This window comes from Anopheles funestus, chromosome 2RL (assembly GCF_943734845.2).
Source record: "Anopheles funestus chromosome 2RL, idAnoFuneDA-416_04, whole genome shotgun sequence".
NCBI lineage: Eukaryota > Metazoa > Arthropoda > Insecta > Diptera > Culicidae > Anopheles > Anopheles funestus.
In genome coordinates this window covers 56,015,096-56,037,456 of record NC_064598.1, presented here as the reverse complement: position 1 = coordinate 56,037,456, position 22,361 = coordinate 56,015,096, and the positions used below count along the sequence as shown (strand labels likewise).

Sequence of the window (22,361 nt, the reverse complement as noted above, 5' to 3'; positions counted from 1 at the left end):
TAGAACACATAATTAAGTGATAACTTTTACTCTATTTTATAAAACGCGGAAACCTAAGAATATTTCATGCCTGTTTACACGTAACATGCAATCAAAATCTGCTGGCATAAAAAGTAATGTTAGCTACGAGGAAGTTACGTTATTTACATGGTAAGAAAATTGTCCCTTGTTATTGTTTTTGTGCCGTAAAAGCTAAGCTTTATAGTTTTTTTGGCTTTTGATTTACTCATATAGCTGCGAGAGACAGTACTGCATACGAGGGGAACTCCATTTTATCATTGCCCCAGCGAAGAAAAGGTAGGTACGCTAGTAATCTTCTACGTTAGTTCAATCGTTCTACGTTAGTTCAATTAATAAGTGATACGTTCGGTCAGTTATTGATATATAATTACAATAGTTCACAAAACCGTTTACTCTTAGCCAGATATCTATGAGGATTCCCCATAAAATGTATTTAGACTAGAGAATCAGCGTTTTTCGTACTCTTCCAACAATTTCTTATATGTTACTGTAACGTGATGACTCGTTCGGCTTCAGTATAGAACTATCTTTTGTGTTCTTGCGCTATTAAACTTTGTAGTCTGTGCTAGTCTTGGAAACTGTGAGACTCGACAGAATTTAAGTTTAATCTTAAACTAACCCACAGATTATAGATTATCAAATTCTGGTTGTCTAATTTATTGGTAAAATGTTAATGTTCGAAACATTATGGATTATTTGTAAGGGAATCATGTATCCAATTAATATACTTTGCTATGTCTATATAAACATATGGCGCCTTCTCAACAACGTCACGGAATCCTACGGATAGCAAACCATACTGAAATATACGTCCGTGATAATCTACCTGCAATGCAGAACCCGCACTTCCATTCATATCCACCAAAAAATTATCCTGAAAGAATCGAGCACATATTTGGCCGTCGCTAAGGACAAAAATGCGGCTTATTTGTTTTCGACAAACTTCTGTAGGAACGTTACGCATCCATATTTGCCTTGGAACGCTGTCTTTGGACCAGATTGTATTATATATAGTCTGCTGCTGATCATCAGTATTATCTACTATCGATACCAACGGTAAGCATATAGGACGAATGCCTACAATCAAAGAATAAGATAAAACATTGGGCTACATAACGCTTACCATACCCGCTGTATACTCAACTGTTGTCGAACTGGATAGAGGCATTCATTTGAAGCAGAGCAATATCATTCTCATAAAAATTGCTAGTAAAATTGTCATGCACGATCACTCTTTCTATCGATCGTCTGGTAGTGGGTAAGGAACAGTTCCAGGCAGTTATGCAGTCTGTCTCACTGCTAAGATCATGTTCACCCAGTATTACTTCCGTTGCATGTTGTTGTGTGGTGGTGTTGCTGCGGAGATTAAAAATTTTACTTTTACAGAAACACGTCAAAAGATAAGGCTCTGTCAACTTACGCATTAGTCACCACCGCCATAGCACAAATGGCCGTAGTTAGCACATATTTATTGCTAACTAATGTACCATGGCAAAAATGCAACGTATCTTCAGGGTGGCGTAATAGCACTAACCAAGGATTTTCATACATTCGACCGAATGCTGGACGTTCCCGCACATTGTATGGCATTTCCCCGCAATGTTTGTTGATCGTGGCGCTGGATTCCATGTGCAATTTGTCCGGGAATATCCCTGAAAACAACATGAACAAAGACAAAACACGTAACCGTAAACGCAACAGAGAAATTAATCTACGGAACAAGATCTACGCACATTGTCCACTAACACCCCAAAGGGTCACTATTAGTTTGTAAACAAATATTGTGCGCATTTCCAACCCATATGAAACACACATCCACTTTGACTGACGTTACGTTCCAAATGGTACGACGTTAAGACGAAGAAGATCATTTCAAACATTCAGCAGGCGCTAATGAAAGCAATGTGTCCTGCAGCGCGTACAGTAGATAGTAAAATATTCGCATAATTAAGAATCACCTCGAACGGATGATAATGGGCTTGAAACAGTGTGTTTAGTCCACAGTTATAGAATGAATTTCTATAGTGCAGAATAAAATTGTTGGTTTATTTAGCTTATTAACGGCAAATAATAAAAATAGTATTGATAAAAACAATTCAATCAGGCGGTCGGTGGTGTATGTGATAAACGGCACTGGTCCACACGACAGAACTGGGTATCAAATCCCATACGAACCGTCCCTCCGTTGCAAGGATCAAGGTTCTAAAAAAAAAGTTTTGATACGGCCTGGCCGTTCTTAGGAAGCAGAAAAAAACAATTCAATTCTAAAGGAACTATTTTAAACATCAGTAATAACGACTACAAAACATACCAAACACCGTCGGTAAAAGACGTCCAAATGAAATAAACCGTTTAAAACGTAAATCTGATGCTTTGACTGTAATAACGATGCAACATTCCCGTTGTAGGCTGTCGCTTTTATTAAATGAATTATTATCAAGCGAATCGAGTTTAATACTTGTAAGTCAAGTTGAGACGATGGTTCGTACTTTTGATAGTGTGTTGCTCTTGATAGCGGCTACGTTCGTAGCGGGATGCTGTGCGCTCTCCATTCAGAAAGGAAGCGAGAATTCAAATTCGGACGCATTGGCAACGAACAATGAATCGTGTGGACACCGTTACTATGAAAGTGATTTTCCTATTAATGCTCGTTTGTATGAGCATCCCTGGCTTGTACAATTCGGCTATAAACAAGGCGATGTTGTGAGTTATGTTTTTCAAGGTCTCTTGATACACCCACAATATGTGCTGACCACGGTGTTTGTGGCTCAGTTTAGCGATTTGGGTAAACTGTATGTGTAGCTCACCATAGTTTTAATGTTCTGCACAATAAAGTCTAACTGTTTGAAATTATTTCTCAGCACATATGCACGTGTCGGTGAACATAATACCTCCACCGTAACCGATTGTGAGAAGCAGACCTCAACGGAAGAAATATGTGCCCCCCTAGTGCAAACAATTCATATCGATGAAGTAATTGTTCATCCCGACTATAACATGTTTCAGCAAACAAATGACGTTGCTCTTGTAAAGCTAAGGATTCCCGCTTCTATCGATGGTGTCTCCGTAGCTCCGATCTGTCTAAACCGTGAAGCAAACATGCAAAGTTCTTTCCTACTAGTAGCGGCATGGTGCGGACGCAGAGAAACCGGATTATCGCTGGTACCGAAACAATACTTTATGCAAGCCATTACTCCTTACGAGTGTCAACGTATAATGCCCCATTACACCATATCGCTAGCGAATGAAATGTTTTGCATTGTGTTTGATGAAAGACACACGAAACCAACCGACGTAGCACAAGAACCTAATCTACGGGGAGGAAGTGGTGCCCCTGTTTACACGGTGCATGATGGAAATAGAATTTTACTGATTGGTTTACTTTCCTTTGGACCACGTTACCCAGCAAAATTGCACGAACCGTACATCATAACACCCGTAGCTCCGTTCTACAATTGGATTTCGGAAATAATTGAAGCAGATCAAGAAAAACGCGTGTACACGACGTTGAATTAACGTCGGTTAGCGATAACAACACAGAAGCAATATAAGCTGAACTCGGGAAATCCCGGAGTACATGTATTCAAAACATGGGATTCACTATCAATAAATGAAGTTGTTTATTATTTGAATCCATCATCCAAAGTATCATGGATCCATTTGATGTGTGTAGAAATGTTAACATAGACATACGGTAAGTTGGTAGGGTCTGGCAGACCGATTGAAAGAATTCCAATTTGAAACATGCGATCATGATTTTCAATCATAAGCGGTGACCCGGAACCGCTGCTAATCTGAACATCCATGCGTTTCGCATATTGGGCGCAAATTTGTCCTTCTTGCAACACAAGGAGATCTCGCATGCGGCTTTGGCACTTGTCCTGAGGTATATACTCCATCCGAATCTGCTTTGGGACTCGGTTTTCATCTGTCCATAACGTGTTGTATACGATCGGGTCGTGGATCATCGAAGCGATGATTGGTGTCAAAGGCAAACAGACGGGCATCACATCTAGAGGCGAAACAAGAAACAAACAAAATGTAGAACAGAGAGCACACTTTCGGAACATATCGTGGTTCTAACGATACTCAACTGTTGCTGTAGTTAATCTTTCTGTTCAGCGTTACCAGTGCGATATCATTCTCATACGTGTCGTTCTGGAATCCTGGGTGAATAATTACGCTATGGGGTAGCCGTTCGATTATCGGCTCCACTTTGCAATCATTATCCGTCTCACAATCGGGGCCGACTGTTCGCTCATACTCGCCAAGAATTATGATCGTTCTGTAAAGAAGGAAACTTACGTGTAACTCAAAAGCTGAAGATGGTTCGATAATTAATATTCTTACTCATTGACAATGATTGCTTCCGCGCAGATCGCTGTAGTGAGAACACGACGATCGGTTATCAGAGTTCCTTGACAAAACCATTCCTGTTCTTCGGGATGTCGAAACAATACCATCCAGGGGTTTTCGAAAATCCGCCCATCTTCCGGTTTGATACGATCGGCATACGGCGTATGGCCACAGTTTTTGTTCAACTTTTCACTAATATTAAACTGCACCTCATCCGGGAATAACCCTAATACAAAATAAATGAATGTGTCCACACGATCATAATGATAATCATAGTGTTGTACTTACAGTCACCACGCACAATCACCATAAAACATATTACAACTAAACTACCTAAGTTAACACTCATTTTCATTCTACTTCCAATGCAGCACAAGTTGCCTTCAAGCAGTAAACGATCCGCCTTTATCTCTGAATGAAACTGACAATACAAACACACCATTAAATAGCACGAGTGTTTTAACACAATTCGTAGTTTCCGTAATCGTTATCGCTTCCATGAATACACTTCGTCGTTAGCTTACAAGTAATTGTATGACTAATTGTACATATCTTTACATTCACTCAATCTGTTAGCTTCAAATTTAGAATGCGCATACGTTTTGAAATAGAACAGTTTTAATGTTATATCATGTAAATAATCAACTACGAGCACGTCGTGCTGACATGGCCAGGTCACCAATTTGTTTTCAATAAATACGATCCAGGGGCGCTATCCTTAATTCCTGGCAATATTCAACCTCCTCCAATAGCTCTATCCACCGTCTCCGACTGCATCCAATCTACAACTGGCTTAAAAGCTACACTCCATCCAGCTAACATCCTTACTGTGCTTTTCGCCGACGAGTGCCTTCTTGGTAGCATATGTTTGTTTGTTTCATTATAAACGCTGTTCGCGAATAAATGTTTTCACATTGGTGATATTTTACGTTTGGTGTATATAACATAATCAAAAAAACTCGGAACCATTGTACATTCTTCATAGTTTAACGAATCATTTATTTCCATGCTCTATTCTTGTGGCTCATTTCTGCTTATTTCAAGAATTACAATAATTATTCTGCAAACTTCTTATTACATATACATATTACTAGCACAATATGCAAAACGTTGGCAGTAGTTGTTCTATTTTCGATAATATTATATCGTTTTCCCACATCTACATTTACAACAATAGCGTGCGATTAGGACGATCGGTACATAGCTTATTCGTGTATGTACATTAAAAAGTTTGCAATAAAACAAAAACACAAAAAGTAATAAAACGAAAACAGGAGCTTATTTTCAGAATAAATGAAAATAACTACAATCATTTATAAGCACAAAAAAGTAAACGGGAAACTGTTTCACACGTATCGCCAAATGATCTATCGAATACTTACTATACACGTTTCCCCGAATGTTTGAAATGTGCAATCTTTGTCTGAAAAAGATCTTAAACGGCGAGTAACAATTCTTAGAAACTATGCGTGCTTTTGATGTAATGCGAAATCTGCATTCAGTCGTTAATGGCAATCAAATATCTATTGTATCATCTGCAGATAGCGATCTTCTTCAAAGTACGAACTTAACGATGTACTCATATCGTTAATAACAAGATTTGACGAAGGATGGGTACTACTGCTGACCGTATCCGCCGATTCGTTCCAGTTCTGACAGTTTTGCACATACTCGAGTGTTCGTTGATACGTATCCGAACCCATAGCATTACCGTGCTCGTTTTGGCCCATCGACATATCGGTATCAGCGGTAATGGACATTGGTAATGGTGGTGGTTGAGGGTCAGGAACGGGTTCTCCAAAACCAGTCGGTGTGGAAGGTAATGGGGGCGTCTGTAGACTACTTTCCATCGGCTGCTGACATGCTTGGGGTGGTACTTCAATGTTTTCTGCTTGCTGCCGGGTTTCTATGGCAAGCGAAGGATTATTGCCAGACGGAGCCATAGCTGCAATTGCGGGTGACATCTGCGACTGGCTGATATCGCCACATTGTATCTCGATGTTTGAAGCTGGATTGCTACCCAGAACCACCGTATTTTGATTTGTGTTACTACCCGTATTAAAACTGGCGAGGTTAAGACTGAACGGATTCTTATACTGATTCATTTGTGATTGAGATTGGAGCGTACCATTCACATTTTGCTGACTAAGTGCGCTATTAGTTGGTTGGTTAATGTGAAGTGAGCCCTGCATCATCATAGCTAGGCAACAATGATGAGCACTTTGATCGGTTCGGTGGTAGTATCCGATCAAATTAGAGCAAGCAATTGGTCGACTACGCCCGGTGCATGATTGCTGTTGCTGCTGTTGTTGTTGTTGCTGCTGCTGATGTTGTAGCTGCTGCTGCTGCTGCTGCTGCTGCTGCTGTTGTTGTTGTTGTTGTTGTTGTTGTTGTTGTTGTTGTTGTTGTTGTTGTTGTTGTTGTTGTTGTTGCTGCTGCTGTTGTTGGGAATAGCAACTAGCTCCGTTAACCAAAGAATAGTTGTTGTTTTCGTTGCTGAAATTTTGTAACCCGTTATGCAACATTTGACATTGGACTGGAGTGTGCGTAGCTGGCGATAGGGCAGGCTGTGTTTGAAGTTGCTGAGATGGTATGTTCGAAGACGATGCCGAATAGTTGTTAGTGGTAGGTGTCACTGGAGCCGCCACACTTTCTGGCATCAACGGTGACATCATTTGATGTTGTGGTGTCTGCGGTGACATCATATTGTTCATAAGAGTTGGTTCGTCATTACTATACTGGGACTGTGGACTCATTAGGATGTTGGCTGTCGTCGATCGTGGCTGAGAAAAGCTGGCCGGCAGATTTGGGGTTGATTCTGAGGGTCCCATTTGAAAGTTGCTGTTAGATCCACTCTCATGCTGGGGAGTATTCCAAGCATTATGTCTGGGGCTTGTAAGCGTGCTATCTGTCAGAACTGGTGGGTTGGCTGGCTTATTGCTACATGGTCCTGTCTCTCCAGCCATATCTGCAACTTGATTGAGATACTGCAGCATATCATCTGGTATAACAAGCTTGTTTTCTACCATTTCTCCCTCTTCTACTTCATCCAGTACTACTTCCTGGTTAGGATGCAATTTGTTTGTGGCAGCAGGAGTTGTAAGTTTGCTATTGGCTGCTGATGTTCCCGGTTCTACCCCGGAAGTTGCTGTGCAAGTCGGTACGGTAGTGATGGTTGAAGTTGGCGGGACGCGCGTTGCTGTTGCATTGTTCGCCGTGCCCAGTCGGCGATTCATATACTGAGCGTTCAAACGTGTTCCCATCATAGATCCCGTACCAGATCCTGCATTTGAGCCACTAGCAACGGGTTCCGACATTCGGCGATCTATTTGAGATGATAGCATGTTTTGCTGTTGACTGTAAAAGCCATTATTCGTGAGATTGTTCGGTATAGAATGTCGAGCCCCGGTTCCATTTCCGCTCGAGTGTCCTCCAGTAGTACCCATCGAACCAACCATCTGGCTGTTGCCACTAAAACGTTGAAGATGCGTTGCTATCAGATGAGATGAAGGCGGAGGAGGTAAACTTTGGCCACCAGTGGTTGCCGTTGACATGGAACTTGAACGGCGCGAACTACCAGGCGAGATAGGGTCATACAGTGAAGAGGAATTATAGTAGTTGGGGCGCATGGTTGATATAGTGCTTTGTTGTGATGCCTGGCTACTGCGCCGGCTAATATCGACTGAGCGCATGCTGTAATAAGAGCTACTCGTTGTACTGTTGTTGCTATCTCGTCGATTCTGTGCTGCGGCTGGATTGAGATATGCATTCATCATCATCATGGTCGTAGACGTGGATGCAGGTGGTAGCAACGGACGCATTGGATCAGTCTGTCCGGTCTTACCGGTTGTGGGCGAAGGATGAGATATTGGTTGGGGAGGTGGTGTAACTCCTGGTTCCATCTTGAGATCAGTAATTTTTTTGTTCAGGTCGCCTAGTCCATAGTTGTGCATGTTTTGGCTGTTCATTTCCGGAATGTTAGACAAAGGGCTACTGCCCAGCAGCGAACCCTTGTTGTTGATGCGATTCTTGAATCGATTCCTTGGATTATTACGAGCCGTTACTGCGGCTGTTCCCGTAGGTCCACCTAGATCTACCATTTCGCGAAGTACATACGGTAAATCCGCGACTTCCAGATCTTCATCCACATACGGCCAAACCGGATCATCTAGCCCAACGATGTTCCCGAGCTGCATGTTATTACCTTCGTGGTAGTCTTCGCCAAGTCCGGCAGTAAGTGCCGACAATGACATAGGACTGCTGATTGGTGGATGGCTGGGTGAGTTAGCATCTGATTCTGACTTAATGCTAGGACTGCTCATGCTCGTCGTTTTGTCCTCACTGTGCGGACTACTATCAAACATATGATTTGATCCTTCGCCATCCTCTCCCGGGCCATCACCACCATTGCTGCCGCCGCCACCATAATTGTTGCCCTTGTGTTTCTTGTTCGCATAAAACTCAGCGCCATGGACAGTTTTCACATGTTTCCGCAAAGAACTGGGATCCGTATATCGTTTCGTACATCCTGGTGCTTTGCAAACGTACGGTTTCTGGAAATGTTCGTGAAAAAGATGATTGAAAATAACAACTTTGTACCAGGAGTGGAACGTTCTCAATAATACCATACTACTACTTTACGTACCTCGTTGCTGTGCGTTCGATTTTGATGCTTAGCACGATCAGACGCATTACTGAATGCCTTGCTGCATCCGGGATATTCGCAGGTGTATGGCTTTTCACCGGTATGTGAGCGTAGGTGAGTCTTAAGATTTTCCAGTCTTGAATACGCTTTGCAGCACCCTTCAAACTTTAATGGAAAAAGGCAAAAGGCAAGAGAATAGAATAGATAGGTTAGCATGTTGTACATTGCTCAAGATGGCTTTCTTACTTACCGTACACTTGTGAGGTTTTTCGCCTGTATGGCGGCGCATGTGCACTACCAGCATGTATTGCGCTTTGAAAGGTTTTTCATCTCGCGAACAATCTTCCCAACGGCACACGAAGGATTTTTTGTTTGCATGGATATGATCGTTATTGATGTGCTTCACCAGTTCGTCCTGTGTGTTAAACTCCAATGAACATTCACGCCAATGGCAGTTGGTTTCGATGAAATCGCCTGGTTCATCCTTCGGGTCAGTAGTATCCGCTCTGGTACCCCCGTCTCGACCACCACCTTCCTCTCCATATATACCACCATCTCCCATACCGTTGCCGTTACAATTAATGTCCATTGCACCGGCAGCGAGGGCTGCGTTGCGTTCTAATCCCTGCCCTCCGTTACTCAGTTCTCGTTGTATGGGACTTAAATTAAGCCCACCATTTTTAGTAGTCGATGTTGTTGAAATCGTTCCATTTGTAGGTCCTTGTGTCGATGTAGGACTTGGTAGGTGATTGGAAGTAATCATTGGCGTGCAGTCTTCTTGTGCGCTCGGTTTATGCGAATATAAATGCGAAGTGGTTTCTCGTTTGACGCGTAACTTTTTTTGTTGCGCATTACTGGCACTGTCCGCCTCGACGCGAGTCACTTGCGAGCTGGATGTTGGTTGTTCTTGTCTTTTATTGGATAGATCAGTGATTTGCTGTAAAGGAAAACGAGCAGGAAATTAGTCTGAGGAAATGGCACAGCAAGAGCAAATCTAGCCATCTAGTGCTTACCTGTGGTTTGTTCAACGAGTGTCCTGTATGCAGTGGATGATGAGACAGCGAAAACATACTAGCCGTTGGTGTATGATGACCGGGCAGGGTATGAAGAAAACCGCTGCTACGCAGTAGATGTTGAAGGTGTGGTGGCATTGCGTTGTGCATACCCAGAGCAGGACTAAGTGCACTGGCCGACAAGTGGCCATAGGAACCGCTGGTACTACTACTACGCGACGCGTTCACTAGAGATGCTAGAGAGTTTGGGGAGTATCGTATCATAGAACTAATGTCGAACGAGTCGGAATATGGCGATGACGAAAGGGCACGTTTTCGGCTAACACTTGCTCGAATGCTACCCGGACGAGGACTGTTGAGTCGACTGGCTGCGTCAATGCTGAAATGAAAATCCGCACTGGCTAGGGAACTGGCTGGATGCAGATCGGCAATGGCGTTCCTGGCATTGATGTACTCCGATGTCAATCCCAGACCTGCAATAGAAACGGTTTGATGAAGGAATAAAACAAATGTTAGAAAAAAAAGCATATGCCAAACGGGGTGGGACATTCATTTCGCAACATATTAGGAAACGAAGTCGTTTGATATCTCATTTCCGATTCAACACCTTGCCAGCCAGCAGGCGTTAACGATCATCAATGCTTTACAAGGCCACTTGAAATTAGTGGCTGCATCATCGCGCAATTCCACCCTTTATGGTTGCTATTGTTACGATTTTATAACCGATCGTTAAATGCCTGCACATACATCCGAATATGTGCACTAACGAATCTGATCTGTGCCACCGTGCATTCAAAAACTTTGATATCGAGTTGTATCGAGGAGACATACCTCCGTGGCAAAATACGTCCATGGTGACAACTTGTACATATCTAATGGAAAATCAAAGCAACGAACATAGTAACAAACAAACAAAAATGCATAATTATACCATCGGATGCATAAGGCAGAGCAAGACGTCATGTCCAAAGCGCAGCAGGTGCGGTAAGGTTTGTTTCGCGACAAGTTTCATGGTCCACCTACAACTTCACTAAACACCGGTAACATTGCTATGGCCTGAGGGGAAGAACATTGACGGGCATGTTAATAGCATCATGTATCTTCGGGGAACTGAACCGAACATACGTATGCAGTGCCGGTATAGAGGTTACTTTGGTGTAGTACGTGTTTCATACTTGATATTCTACTTACGTGATAGATAACGATCCTTTGCAGCTCAACCGTGTATTCTTCAACAGGGCAAGAGCTTCTTAATCTATCTTGGCCAAAATGTCTGGCAAAGATTCCACGCTATGCCTCTTAAAATTTCCTATTTATGGCACGAAAAAGCGGGCTTAAAATGATCAAAGCATAGGAGGGATCAAAGCATAATGTACACATTACCAGATCTTGCAGTGGTGCATTGCTGTACTAAAAGTATTCAACATTTCCTGATCGCAGGTCGTTATGGGCCTGCTGCACTTTGCGCCTGCCAGGAAATGTCATGAATCAATTACTATCACCAATAAATAACTGCAGGTTTAATTATCATGAAGAAGGAAAGGATAACACTTGTATGCTTAATATATTCTGTTTTTCGTATTGTTGAAATACAGCAAAAAATTACTAAATTGACGACAAATATCAAAAAAGTGACATGACTGCACCTTTTTCCTAATAACCTTTCTGTTTGATGTTTAGTTTTATATCATAATACTTTTAACAGCTTTTAACATTTGAACCGAATATGCTTGCTCGGGGTAAGGCAAAGACAAGGAGAAAATGTCTTGTGAAAGTTGTGCACACTTCGGCCTTTGGGTCTGACAATACGGTTAAAAGACGTAATCATGAATTGTAAGTAAATAAATAAATAAGCTTTTAACATTTGTTGTTTCCAATTGATAGAAGTGTAAAAAAATATGCCTATTCAAATTCAAGAAATTGAATAAACGTTAATTACTTTGCAACCTACAACACTTTATGAACGCTCCGTTTTTTTGTTCCAAACGCGTGCTCAAAACATCATCATATAATTATCACCGTTGTTGTGAACTTACTACATAATGGTACAATAGTTAAGAAGAAAGCATTAGCTAGCGATGGATTCAGCATTGCACACAGGGTGTGACGGAATCCGTTCTCCATCTCTGCACATGGACGTGATCGAACTTATAAATAGGTAACCCTTCTAGTGCCTTCATGTCTTTCCCTTACTTGCGCATTTACCCACGGTACGGATAGGAGACGTTTCTAGTTTCTCTGTATAGTAGTACTCGGGTGGTGTCGTCAACAGTAGCCGCAGGTCTATTTCCTTTCTCAGAGGCCTGCTGAGCTGCTTTCTTGCGTAGGAGTAGGGGCATCGGGGGAGTAATTTGTCTGCATTTTATTGTTGTTTTTATTTCATTCAAATGTTTGCCTGTCGACGATCTTGGGATATGAAAAATGTAGTCTACGACACTGGTCTTGTTGGTTGGGCAGTAAAGAATGTACGCTCTGTACGTCACTCGGTACAGAGCGCTGTAAAGAAGTAGTGAGTTTTATGAGTTTTTTGAAACAATATTTTTACTCATTCCTCGGGTTCTGGACCAGCCACTGTCGTTGAATGTGCTACTTCCGAGAGTAAAATAATTCTGGCAAAACTCTACAATAGTCATTGGTCGAAAGGTAAGGAAGGAGCGTAACGACGACGCGGAGACATTAGTCATTTGGTGGTTAAAATACCAACTTCCTTCACAACCCACTGTACGTGTGACGCTTCGAAAGGCGTAGCTCACATGCAGCCCGGATGTTGTATTCAAGCGCCGCTACAGCGGTCGGACAGGCCTTGGGAGTAGTAGGAACAAAAACACAGCGATCGGGAAGCCATCGCGCGCTTCGACACAGGTATATTTTTAACAGCTAATGGACCCATTTATGTGCACCGAACGTTTTCAATCACATACGGACATTCTGATGTGATTGTTGACTGTTTGAAATGTTGTTTCAACGAACACTTCCGGCCAACACATCGACCATAGATGATCGGTTACAGTTCTGTCGTTGGTCAATCATTCACCATTGATGATCGGGTTCTAGCTCATTGAACGAGCATTGACACCTGGCGTGTTCAAACCCTGGTTTTGTTAGTGCAAGTATAATTTTAAGAATAAAAATCCTTACCGTGGAGAGACGCCGAAGCGTGTTGTAATGAGTACAGGTGCTCCATGTATCCCGGTATTCTGTAGGCAGGATGAAAGTCACTCGGATGTGGTACCGGTACGGGGATGTTAGTCTGTCCAGCAGTCGTCCCGGTGGTACCGTTTGGCGTAGGCAGTCCTGGGCTGGATGCGCCGGTACCTCCAGCTGTCGGTGAGGTTCCGTTACCGATGGGCGTTGTGCCGGTACTGCAAGATCTCTCGGCGTCTCCCTTTAATGAAGCACCAGAGGTGGTTGGCGGAGAAATTGTCAGCGGAACCACGGTTGCCGGAGCGGGTGGATGTGGAGGTAATACTGTCCCGCTGACTTGTGCAACTTCAGCGCTAGCTACGGCTGCTGCAACGGCCGCTCGTCGAGCACTCAAAAACTGTAGTTCGGCAAAATTTGCATTACTTGGCAAGCTGCAAAGAGACAAGTATAAAGGAGAGCTGTACTATGACGGAAAATCTTGTATGATAAAAATATATTACGATGACGGCGTTGTACTGATCTGTACTATGTAGCGGTATAACAAACGTATTTTTTATGTTTCACATTTGCATACGCTTGCGTATAATCCTTTGCAGTATAATCTTAGCACAATCTCTAACATGCTACGATATGTGTAGCGGCTGGACATGCAATGGGCAGATTGCGGTGGAGTGGTGAGCGCAGAGCAAACAACAAAGCGGCATTCCTTGATCGATCGTGTAGGCTTGGTTTTCTACAGGAACATTAATGGCTAGAAATGTTACTGAGAAAGATGTGACGATAATGATCGCTGGTGTATTTTCGAACATATTAATATTTCATCTTCCCCTTCCCTACACACAACCGTGTCATTGCTCGCATTGCGACACAGTCGTTGATGTTGTACTTATTCAGAAAGATCATGACCGATATTGTGAAGCATTGTTTCTCCGCCATGATTACTAACGCACAACGGAGCCTAGAGTAGAAGTTCAGCACATTTAAATTAAAGTAACAACCATTCGAGACATTCAACCGTTGGATTCATTTTAAATCAATTGAAAAGATATCGATCAAACACGAGAAAGTGAACCACGACCTGTGACATATTGCGAGCATTAACGAAGATGGATGGAGACATCAAAAGTGGATAGTAACGATATGAACGTTGACATATTTTCATCGATACTGCTATACCGAAAGCGAGAGTTAAGATGTAGTGGAGAAACTACCACGATACAGTGACTAGACACATAGTGATTTATCATAAAACGAATCAATTTTCATTTATGGTATTAGAATGATAATTTAATATATAGTTTTAACATCAGTAGGTAGTGGATGAATTTAATATCGCTTACGCACAACTTGTATCTAGTGATCATTTTCTTAAATTTACTAAAGGACAGCGAACATGAAGAAGTATGAGAATTAATACCAGCTTATAAATACTCACTGAAATGTTCTATATTTTATGAATACACGTAACACTTGCACTGCGACAAAAAGAACAATACTATTCTTTCCGATACCGTACCGCTAAACTGCCGAACTGTGAATGAAGCTTACAAATGATACCCCAAAGGAGTCCTATAATTTTTTCCCCTGTTTGTCAACATGGGCGATGGCTTTGCAGGATGTCATCTCTCGGAAATAAACCATTTCCAGACCACCAGAATGAGTGAGTTTCACAACATCGTGTTAAATAGGCGATAAAACAAATACCATTTTCTAAGATTACGGGATATATTCATGGTTTCTAAATGGCACTCTTTATTAATGAAACCGGCCAGCTTGCGAGCAAATACTTCAAAATCTCAGAGAAGGAGTGCAGCGGTAGGGAAGAAAATGACACAAAATGTCGCCAACGTTGTTCAAATTACGGGGGGTCACCAAAATAGTGATTCGGAATTCGGAAGTTGTCTAGTGTTGAATATCCTGCTTTTGTATAATTATGTATAATAATTTATATGGACGCATGTTTGGTGGTTTCGTTGTATACGTCTTAAGCGCGAACTATCGTGTTAAAAGTTTTACAGTTTTAGAACGAAAAAAAACAACCCTCACTCTTTATAGCACGCAGCCAAACGCGTGCAACACTTTAGAGCATACTGGCATTGTTTAATGTCTGAGGGAAGAACGGAAACACAAACATGCCTTGGAAATTGTGTAAAAGGAAACCTCACGACCATTGGCATACCGATGACGCTGCATCGTACAGTGAGGACGCTATAGAGGAAGCTCTCAAATTTCGCACAGTCTTGCCATCATTCACCATCCTCGACAAAAGACTAAAAAACGCCCAGCGAGCAACGTTTCTTCGTGTTAATCCAAACTATCAGAATGGTGGTCTGCAATAACTAACAGCGAAAGTACGATCAGGGTATGGAACTACGGAAAGCATACTTTGGATTGCAATATGATCTTTCTTTTGTTCACAGCGGCAAACTTCATCTACCAGCACCATCGGGCACCAACGATTCACTTGCCATTATACAAATTGGACCTCATAATTCTAAGCCACTGGTTTAAAAAGCAAACGAAACATTGCAGTGAGGTCCGGATGTATTAGATATAGTGGTGTATTGAAATTCTGTAAAATATTGTTTTACTGGTAAGTAGTTTTACCTTTTGTACCATAAATGAATAAAAGGTGCAAAAGAACTGTGTAGGTATGTGTGTAGGTATATACCTATCATAACGCTGAATAACAACGTTCGATCATAAGGACAAATGCTCACTGTGATCAAAGAAAATAATTAATAAGAGCAAGTCGTTAATTGTTGTTGTAAGTTTTGTTACAATTTAACGCACTGAGTAAAATGATCTTTTTCACAAGCAACCAAATATTGAGCTAGCCCTGTAAGTAGTCAACCCCTCTTCGGTAACAAGACAGTTAAATAATCCATTCTGAAGCTGCTGCGGTTAGATGGTGTAAAAAACATCATTTTGAATACAAGGTCGCGGAGGATCCTTTGGTCACGCCCATCCCCAAACGACGGGTCTCCGTGTTTGGGTTCATAGATACGCATTGCCATATAAAGATACAATCACAACATCGACGGCTACGAAAGACGCCTCCCACTACCGGGACGAATTATGTATAACTTAGAAAACTCACTACATAAAACTACATTTCGCAGTCGCACCTCTCTCAAATCGAACACAAACCGGCGAGAGCAACTGAAGTGGAGGGAATCGAACGAGATCAATTCAAACAGGCTGTACGAATCTCACCTGAGCGAATCGATCATGATTCAGTGACACGATCAGTTAATTCTCTCTACCTTCGTGCTGCGCGATTACATGTTCCCACTGTTCCCGGTATTTTTCATCTCAATAACAGTCCTGCACATGTGATCTGAGCCGTGGCTGAGCATGATCGTGTTCGATCATCAAACGAAATAATGCACGCGATCGTGTGCTGGAGCGGCTGGGATGATGCAGAGAAATTCTCCTGTGTCCGGTAGCCAACCTACATACACTACGTTGCAAGGGAAGCGACTGACAGTCCCACTAGCTTCACAAGCGCATACATTGTTCTGGAATTGTATCAATCTTGTGGAAGAGATGCAAGTGAACATTCTTTTAGTTACGGTAGTCGTATCTTGAAAACACACATAGCTGTCTGTACATCTTTTCCTTCATATATGCACAAATGCTACATTTTGGTTAGCTAGCGTTATCTAGGGTTATATTTTTAACTGTTAGTAGTGTTTTTCATATATTACAAAATCGGTAAAGGGTTATTTCACCAATTTGTTCAAAAGTGTTCAGTTATTGAAATAGTCCTATTGAATTGATAGATTCGATTGACCGCTTCAAGGATATAACACATTTTGTAGCGCACAAATGGTATTACACTATGATTTTCTACACTCATTGTCGCAACGTTTGAGTAAATTTCAAGCGCCAAGACCAAATCTCTCTTCTGCAGATATGTTTCTAAACTTGTACAAAAAATGGTTTCAATGGGACATGTATAAACCAATGTTATTTCGACGATTTGTCTAATACATTGTGAAGATTGTGTGTGAAGCTCATCTGGAGCAATCTCCGGCAACAAAAAATTATTATCTAACGTAATGCAAACATCACTTAGGCATGAGCATACAGAATAATTACACGATAAGCCTAAGCTATCGTAAGCTTTACGATATATTTGTTTTAAATTTGAACAATTAATTGAAGCAACCGATTAGTGAGTAGGTTTTTTTGTTGCTGATTTGAATTTATTGCTAATGTACGTGCAGCATAATTGGTCACTAAAAATGATGAGCCTCCTAAAATGTTAATTAGCATCCCCGGCGAACTGCGAGCCATGCATTAGTCATGACAAGCAAGCAAGTAACTAGTGAAACAGTCAAAAAGAAAGTAAGCATTCTGCTGAACGGAAGCTTCTTAGCTTTCATAAGATTGAAAGCGACTGACGCAGCAAAGTTACAACCAGTTAACCGTTACGAGTGTAATCGACCTTGCTGCGACGGAACACAGAGATGATTTATTCAGGATGATGTCCAAATAACAGAGCACAGTGTACACACGACGAAATATGGAACATACGCAAACACAAGAACAATAATTAGTGAAACAAACGATCTGACCAGACTGGATTCGGTTGGATACTTTATTTGGCAAGCCTTGTATATGATGCTCACACTACGTGCTCTTATTTCCACAGCTTGGCCGCTTGCTCTAATCGAAGGGCACACAAGGCCATTTGTGCAGCCGCTTAAACACGCTTGTGGTTGTTCCTGTTGAATATGTCACTCTTTCCAAGACTGCGCTAAACTACCAACCGAACATAAATTACACCTCCAAACGGCATCGGACCCGGCATTTGTGTGTGGGGGATGCAACGGTGGTCGATCAGCGGCATCCACAATCTGCAGGATTCGTGCGCGAAAAGGGCGCAGGAAAACCTTCGGCGACAATTTCAGCCAACCAGCTCAGTATCGAAACCATGCCCGAGCGCGCATTCCGTACGACGCGCATAATAAATTGTCTGGAGAGTGCGTTTGCTTGTCGCTGCTGTCTTGCTCGGCTGCACTGGTCATGTGGCGCGTGTGTGTGTGTGTGTGAATTTGAACAAGCTCGCACATTCTGCTGGCCACCGCAATCGAACAGAGTGATGATGTGTGGTAAGGGAAATAAAAGAGCATTTGCGACGCAGCAACATCCGCGCCCGGCGACAACATCGTCGACAGCGATCGAGTGTCTTTCTAAGATGCGAGAAATTGTTGGCATTGTGTTTGCCTTTTCACCGCTGATTGCTGAAGTTTGCGCTAGGTGAAAAGTGTTCTGACGTTTCCCGGAATGCAAATGACCTAATGCCATGGTAGTATGATCGTTCCAATGCTGCACGGTGCTGGTAGAGTTTGCTGTTTACTTTCCTCGGTCAGCAAGTCCGTAACTAACCGTATGTTCCAAGAGGCAGCAACGAAAAGAAGCCCGAGCCTTCTTGAGGCCTCGGTACTATTGACTGTTCTTGCATACAAAAAGCAAGTGACACTCGAACGATGCTGTATAATAGTGCAAAACCATCATCAAACGAACAATGATGATAAGTAAATTGTTAGTACAAGCAAATGAAACAAATTAACTAATAAGCGTGCATTGTCTCGCGTGTGCTTATTCGATCCAAAACTTCTGCACACCGATTAACGATCGTATCTACCATAAATTACTGGCGATCGTTGTTATTTGAGCTGAGTTTTGACGATGAGATGCAAAGTGGTGGGTAATTTGATTCTTCATTCATGATCATTCACTTACCGCCTCGTCTCTCTTTACGGCACCTTAGCCTACCTAAGAGCCTCAAAAGCCACAAACGTAACCACATCGTGTGGAAAAAGAGTCAATTTGTAAAACATACTTCCATGCACCATCCTCATGTTGCATCCATTCAGTTCGCCCTTTCCATATGCAAAGCACTTCACTTTTTCATTTCTTCCCTTCCTGTTTTCCTAAAAAAAACCTTCGCTATTTTTTCACAACAAAACTACCCCAGAAATGATTCAATGAATGGATTATTAAAATCCAGAATACATTTGATGCCGATTTTCCACACCAAGTAGCGAATGATATCTTATGCTGCTGAACATGTTTACGTTGAAATCGTTTAATACTGCCGCTTCTTGCTTAAATGTCTTCTGCAACAGTGCAACAACTGGACATACATTTATACACGGATATTAAGTGAAGTGCGACTAAGGCGTGCACGACTTCAGTACAGTTAATTAATTATTTATTAGCTATTCTTGTATGCACAGAGCATGATCAGGAAAAAAGTAAAGAAACAATCATCTGTTCCTTTTTCAATCGATCTATCAAGATGAACAAAGTATGGTGGGGATGTGTGTTTGTTTTGCTTGATTGTGCTCTGTTCCTGCCATCCACAAACCGTTGCAAAGTGTGGACGGTGTTGCCTAGAAACACGATTATCGTCGTCTATTTACACCACAAGGACCCGACCTTTCGCATCGGCGATTATTCCGTTTGGCATCCCGTCCGAGTGGAGCGTACAGAAACAATAGTGGTTACGGTTCGACACCGTCATTGGTCTTTTACCATGTCGTGTCTCTAGAGGATGCAGGGTGGTAAGCTATCGTTACCACCATCGACACACCCCATTTACGATGAAGTGGTTCAAACGAGGTGTTGAAACGAGTGTCTTTATTTGGCGCTTGGTTGGAACTCTCTCGCTCTCCCTATTTCTCTTTACGGGGTTGGGGAGTCTTTTTCGCGGTTAACCACCGTCGCAGACGATTTGCTGACCGCCGAAGCTGCCAAAGGTGTGAAACACGGTCCGACCCGCAGTGCTCATTATTTATGCTCCTTGCCTGAATGCCGATAGGGTTTCAAAGATCCATCATGAGGGAAGGATTGAATTTCACTTGTCGTGTAGCAATTCGCTCGTTTGTTTTCTCAATGCCTATGACGATAAAGCGTATGGCTGGATCACTTTACTGAAAGCGATAAATAAAAAATCGCCTCAATAAGTGCAATACAAAGCCACTAATTTTGTAAGCATTCAATGGTTCCAAACCAAACCTAAAGGAACGCATCGAGCACGCCTGGTGTCCCGGAAAGTGTGTAACATTTTAATCAATCTCTCCTCTCTGGTAACGTTTTTCTAACCGAGCGACTAACATACGGCTGTGAAAGTTAGACCTCCTGAACGGGATTGAACACATTATTCACCGTCGGTTGCCGCTTTGACCACGCTACACGCTAGAGAACATGATCCACTATCGGCCACGTTCATGTTACCTACTGGCGGTCAGCGTCCAATAATCGATTAATTACAATCGCATTAGGTGCGCTCTTAATTCGCGGCACACCGTCTCATCCGCTCGGGCTCGATGAACATGAGCGTTTTAAGCAAAGCTACATTTCCTAGCCTACCCAGTGTGTCACGGAATTTGTAACGTCGATGGCGTTTTATTTCTTTTCTTTAAATCGTGTTGCGAACAGCTACAACATTCAGATAGATAGTTAGATTGATGGCCTGTGGCCAGATTCGCAGGCGACGATGACCTACCGTATAGTATAGTATTATCTCTAGCGGCAAGGCTTATAATCCAGCAACGCATTCAACTTGGATATTCCGTCTAGAGTTCCGCCAAGTATTCGTAAATCGCGATATGAGCTTCGATTTGATATGGCCTGAAAGTGGAATAAAAACTTTGCACCGCACCCGGTACTGATTGTAATGTTGATGTTACAACGCGAATTGCCGTGCAACGAGCGCTGCACGAATTGATGCAAATAATGAAAGCAAATAAAGAGCACATCAATTCATTTTGCCTTTCTTTCATGCGCGCCCTCGTCCATCTAGGATGTATGACAACAAGACGGGAGACAACAGTAAAAGCCGGTTAGTGAGTTCTACGACTCACTTCCGCGCCAGATCATACGATGCTTTCGGCAGACCGGTCTTTCCAATCTGCACCAACGTACAATCGCGTATGCACTCTCGTTCCACCAACCGTCGTTGTACGGCCTCCCCGTCATACCCTGCCTAAACACCACGAGAAGTTCAATTTATTGCAAACGTGCCCTCAACCTCTTCCCTGCCTGGCGAAAAGAAGGACAAGGGAAAAAGCCAAACGATCGCTCCCATTCGCGACAAGATCTGCATCAGACTCGGTTCAACTCCATCGATCCCGAAGCGAACCTCGGCAAGTTGACTGGAGTGTCGTGGTAATGTGGCCAAAACAGAAATTATCTGATTTATGATTATTGCGATTTATATGATCAGTTTCATTTAGTCGTGCCTCGACCCAGCCAGTGCTGCACTTCTCACGATACTGGTTCGGGCACTACCAGCGGCAAAACAAGGGCATTGAAAGGACGCAAATGCATAAAGACTTCAACACATCTTCACACCGCATTGCAGTGCTGATAGAAAGCTATTACACGCTATAGTGCATTACGAAATTACGCAGATTGATGATGAGCTTCTGCAAAGCTTGAGGATGATCCTCACCGTCGTCAATGATCTGACATTAGACCCAAAAATCATGATTTCGGTTTTTTTACATTGTTTTCCTATTTTTTCAAGTAACTGCTCACTTAAAAAACGTATAATATAAAGTAAACTTGAGTTATATAATAAAAAAACAAACATTTGTATAACAAGAAAAGCTCATAAAAATATTGTAATAAAATATTTAAATGGAAAAAATGTACATCATTTTCATACAAACAAATAACAAAATAATTGAGATTTTAGAATACCTTTCTCTTTTAAATACACCATCCGAAAGTTACATCACATATACATCCCAATGCGTCGAACTTTAATGTACAGCTTGATAAAAACACGTTTCCGGTGTTATCGACCTTTTTGTTGGCCGACCTGGCATCAAGAACGAGCTAATCGAACAGTCGCGATCAACGGAACTGCTCCTGTCGTTTCGATGGATAACGTCTCGCAGTTCCCATGGCGTGTCACAGACAACTCCTCTTACATTAGGGTTCGGATCTCTTTCGGAGATACACTGTCAAATGGATCGGAAATCAAAAATAACTCTTTCCACCAACCAACCCAAAAGACTCCCAACCACATTTTACGGCGCCGTCCTATTACTTTTTCCGCCCAATTAGAAGTTCTGTTTTGTTCTGTATTCGGTTTCCGGACGCGCACCCGGACGGACGGCTGGAACGCTTCCATCCTTCCGGAAGGGGTCCGTGTGCCC

At 42.4% G+C, this 22,361-nt stretch overlaps 4 protein-coding genes across 7 annotated transcripts in view; 2 read left to right on the top strand and 2 right to left on the bottom strand.

Moving 5' to 3' along the window:
• Nucleotides 1-28: 28 nt before the first annotated feature.
• Nucleotides 29-22,361, top strand: part of LOC125774629 (sodium-independent sulfate anion transporter-like) — an 84,406-nt gene continuing 62,073 nt past the window's right edge. Inside the window, exons 1-2 of the mRNA XM_049444736.1 lie at nt 29-150; nt 235-297. The gene's annotated coding sequence lies outside the window, so the exon portion shown is untranslated. The remainder of the gene's footprint in view (nt 151-234; nt 298-22,361) is intronic.
• On the bottom strand, nt 368-2,158 carry LOC125774651 (serine protease grass-like). Of its 2 annotated transcripts, none has more exons than XM_049444785.1 (4): nt 1,755-2,158; nt 1,556-1,673; nt 1,166-1,377; nt 368-1,098 (listed from the first exon to the last, which is right to left on the bottom strand). In XM_049444785.1, exons 1-4 carry the CDS (start codon nt 1,834-1,836, stop codon nt 707-709), a joined length of 804 nt encoding a protein of 267 aa, XP_049300742.1. In that variant the 5' UTR covers nt 1,837-2,158; the 3' UTR covers nt 368-706. The 2 variants fall into 2 exon arrangements, with proteins under 2 accessions (XP_049300742.1, XP_049300741.1); XM_049444784.1 differs by having other exon boundaries at nt 1,442-1,673; nt 1,755-2,147.
• LOC125774649 (CLIP domain-containing serine protease HP8-like) lies at nt 2,467-3,666 on the top strand. Its single transcript, XM_049444780.1, has 2 exons — nt 2,467-2,813; nt 2,883-3,666. The coding sequence occupies exons 1-2, from the start codon at nt 2,500-2,502 to the stop codon at nt 3,535-3,537; spliced, it is 969 nt and encodes a 322-aa protein (XP_049300737.1). The 5' UTR covers nt 2,467-2,499; the 3' UTR covers nt 3,538-3,666.
• LOC125774620 (transcriptional activator cubitus interruptus) overlaps nt 3,618-22,361 on the bottom strand; it is a 40,013-nt gene continuing 21,269 nt past the window's right edge. The window contains exons 2-10 of one of the 3 annotated variants that reach the window (XM_049444709.1): nt 13,174-13,610; nt 10,036-10,508; nt 9,273-9,959; nt 9,023-9,187; nt 4,977-8,930; nt 4,666-4,798; nt 4,372-4,603; nt 4,116-4,306; nt 3,618-4,033 (exon numbers count right to left, since the gene is read on the bottom strand). In XM_049444709.1, coding sequence (XP_049300666.1) covers nt 5,901-8,930; nt 9,023-9,187; nt 9,273-9,959; nt 10,036-10,508; nt 13,174-13,610 — 4,792 coding nt within the window. In that variant the 3' untranslated portion in view covers nt 3,618-4,033; nt 4,116-4,306; nt 4,372-4,603; nt 4,666-4,798; nt 4,977-5,900. Of the gene's footprint in view, nt 4,034-4,115; nt 4,307-4,371; nt 4,604-4,665; nt 8,931-9,022; nt 9,188-9,272; nt 9,960-10,035; nt 10,509-13,173; nt 13,611-22,361 lie in introns of all 3 variants that reach the window. The other 2 variants (XM_049444711.1, XM_049444708.1) reach the window with 2 other exon arrangements.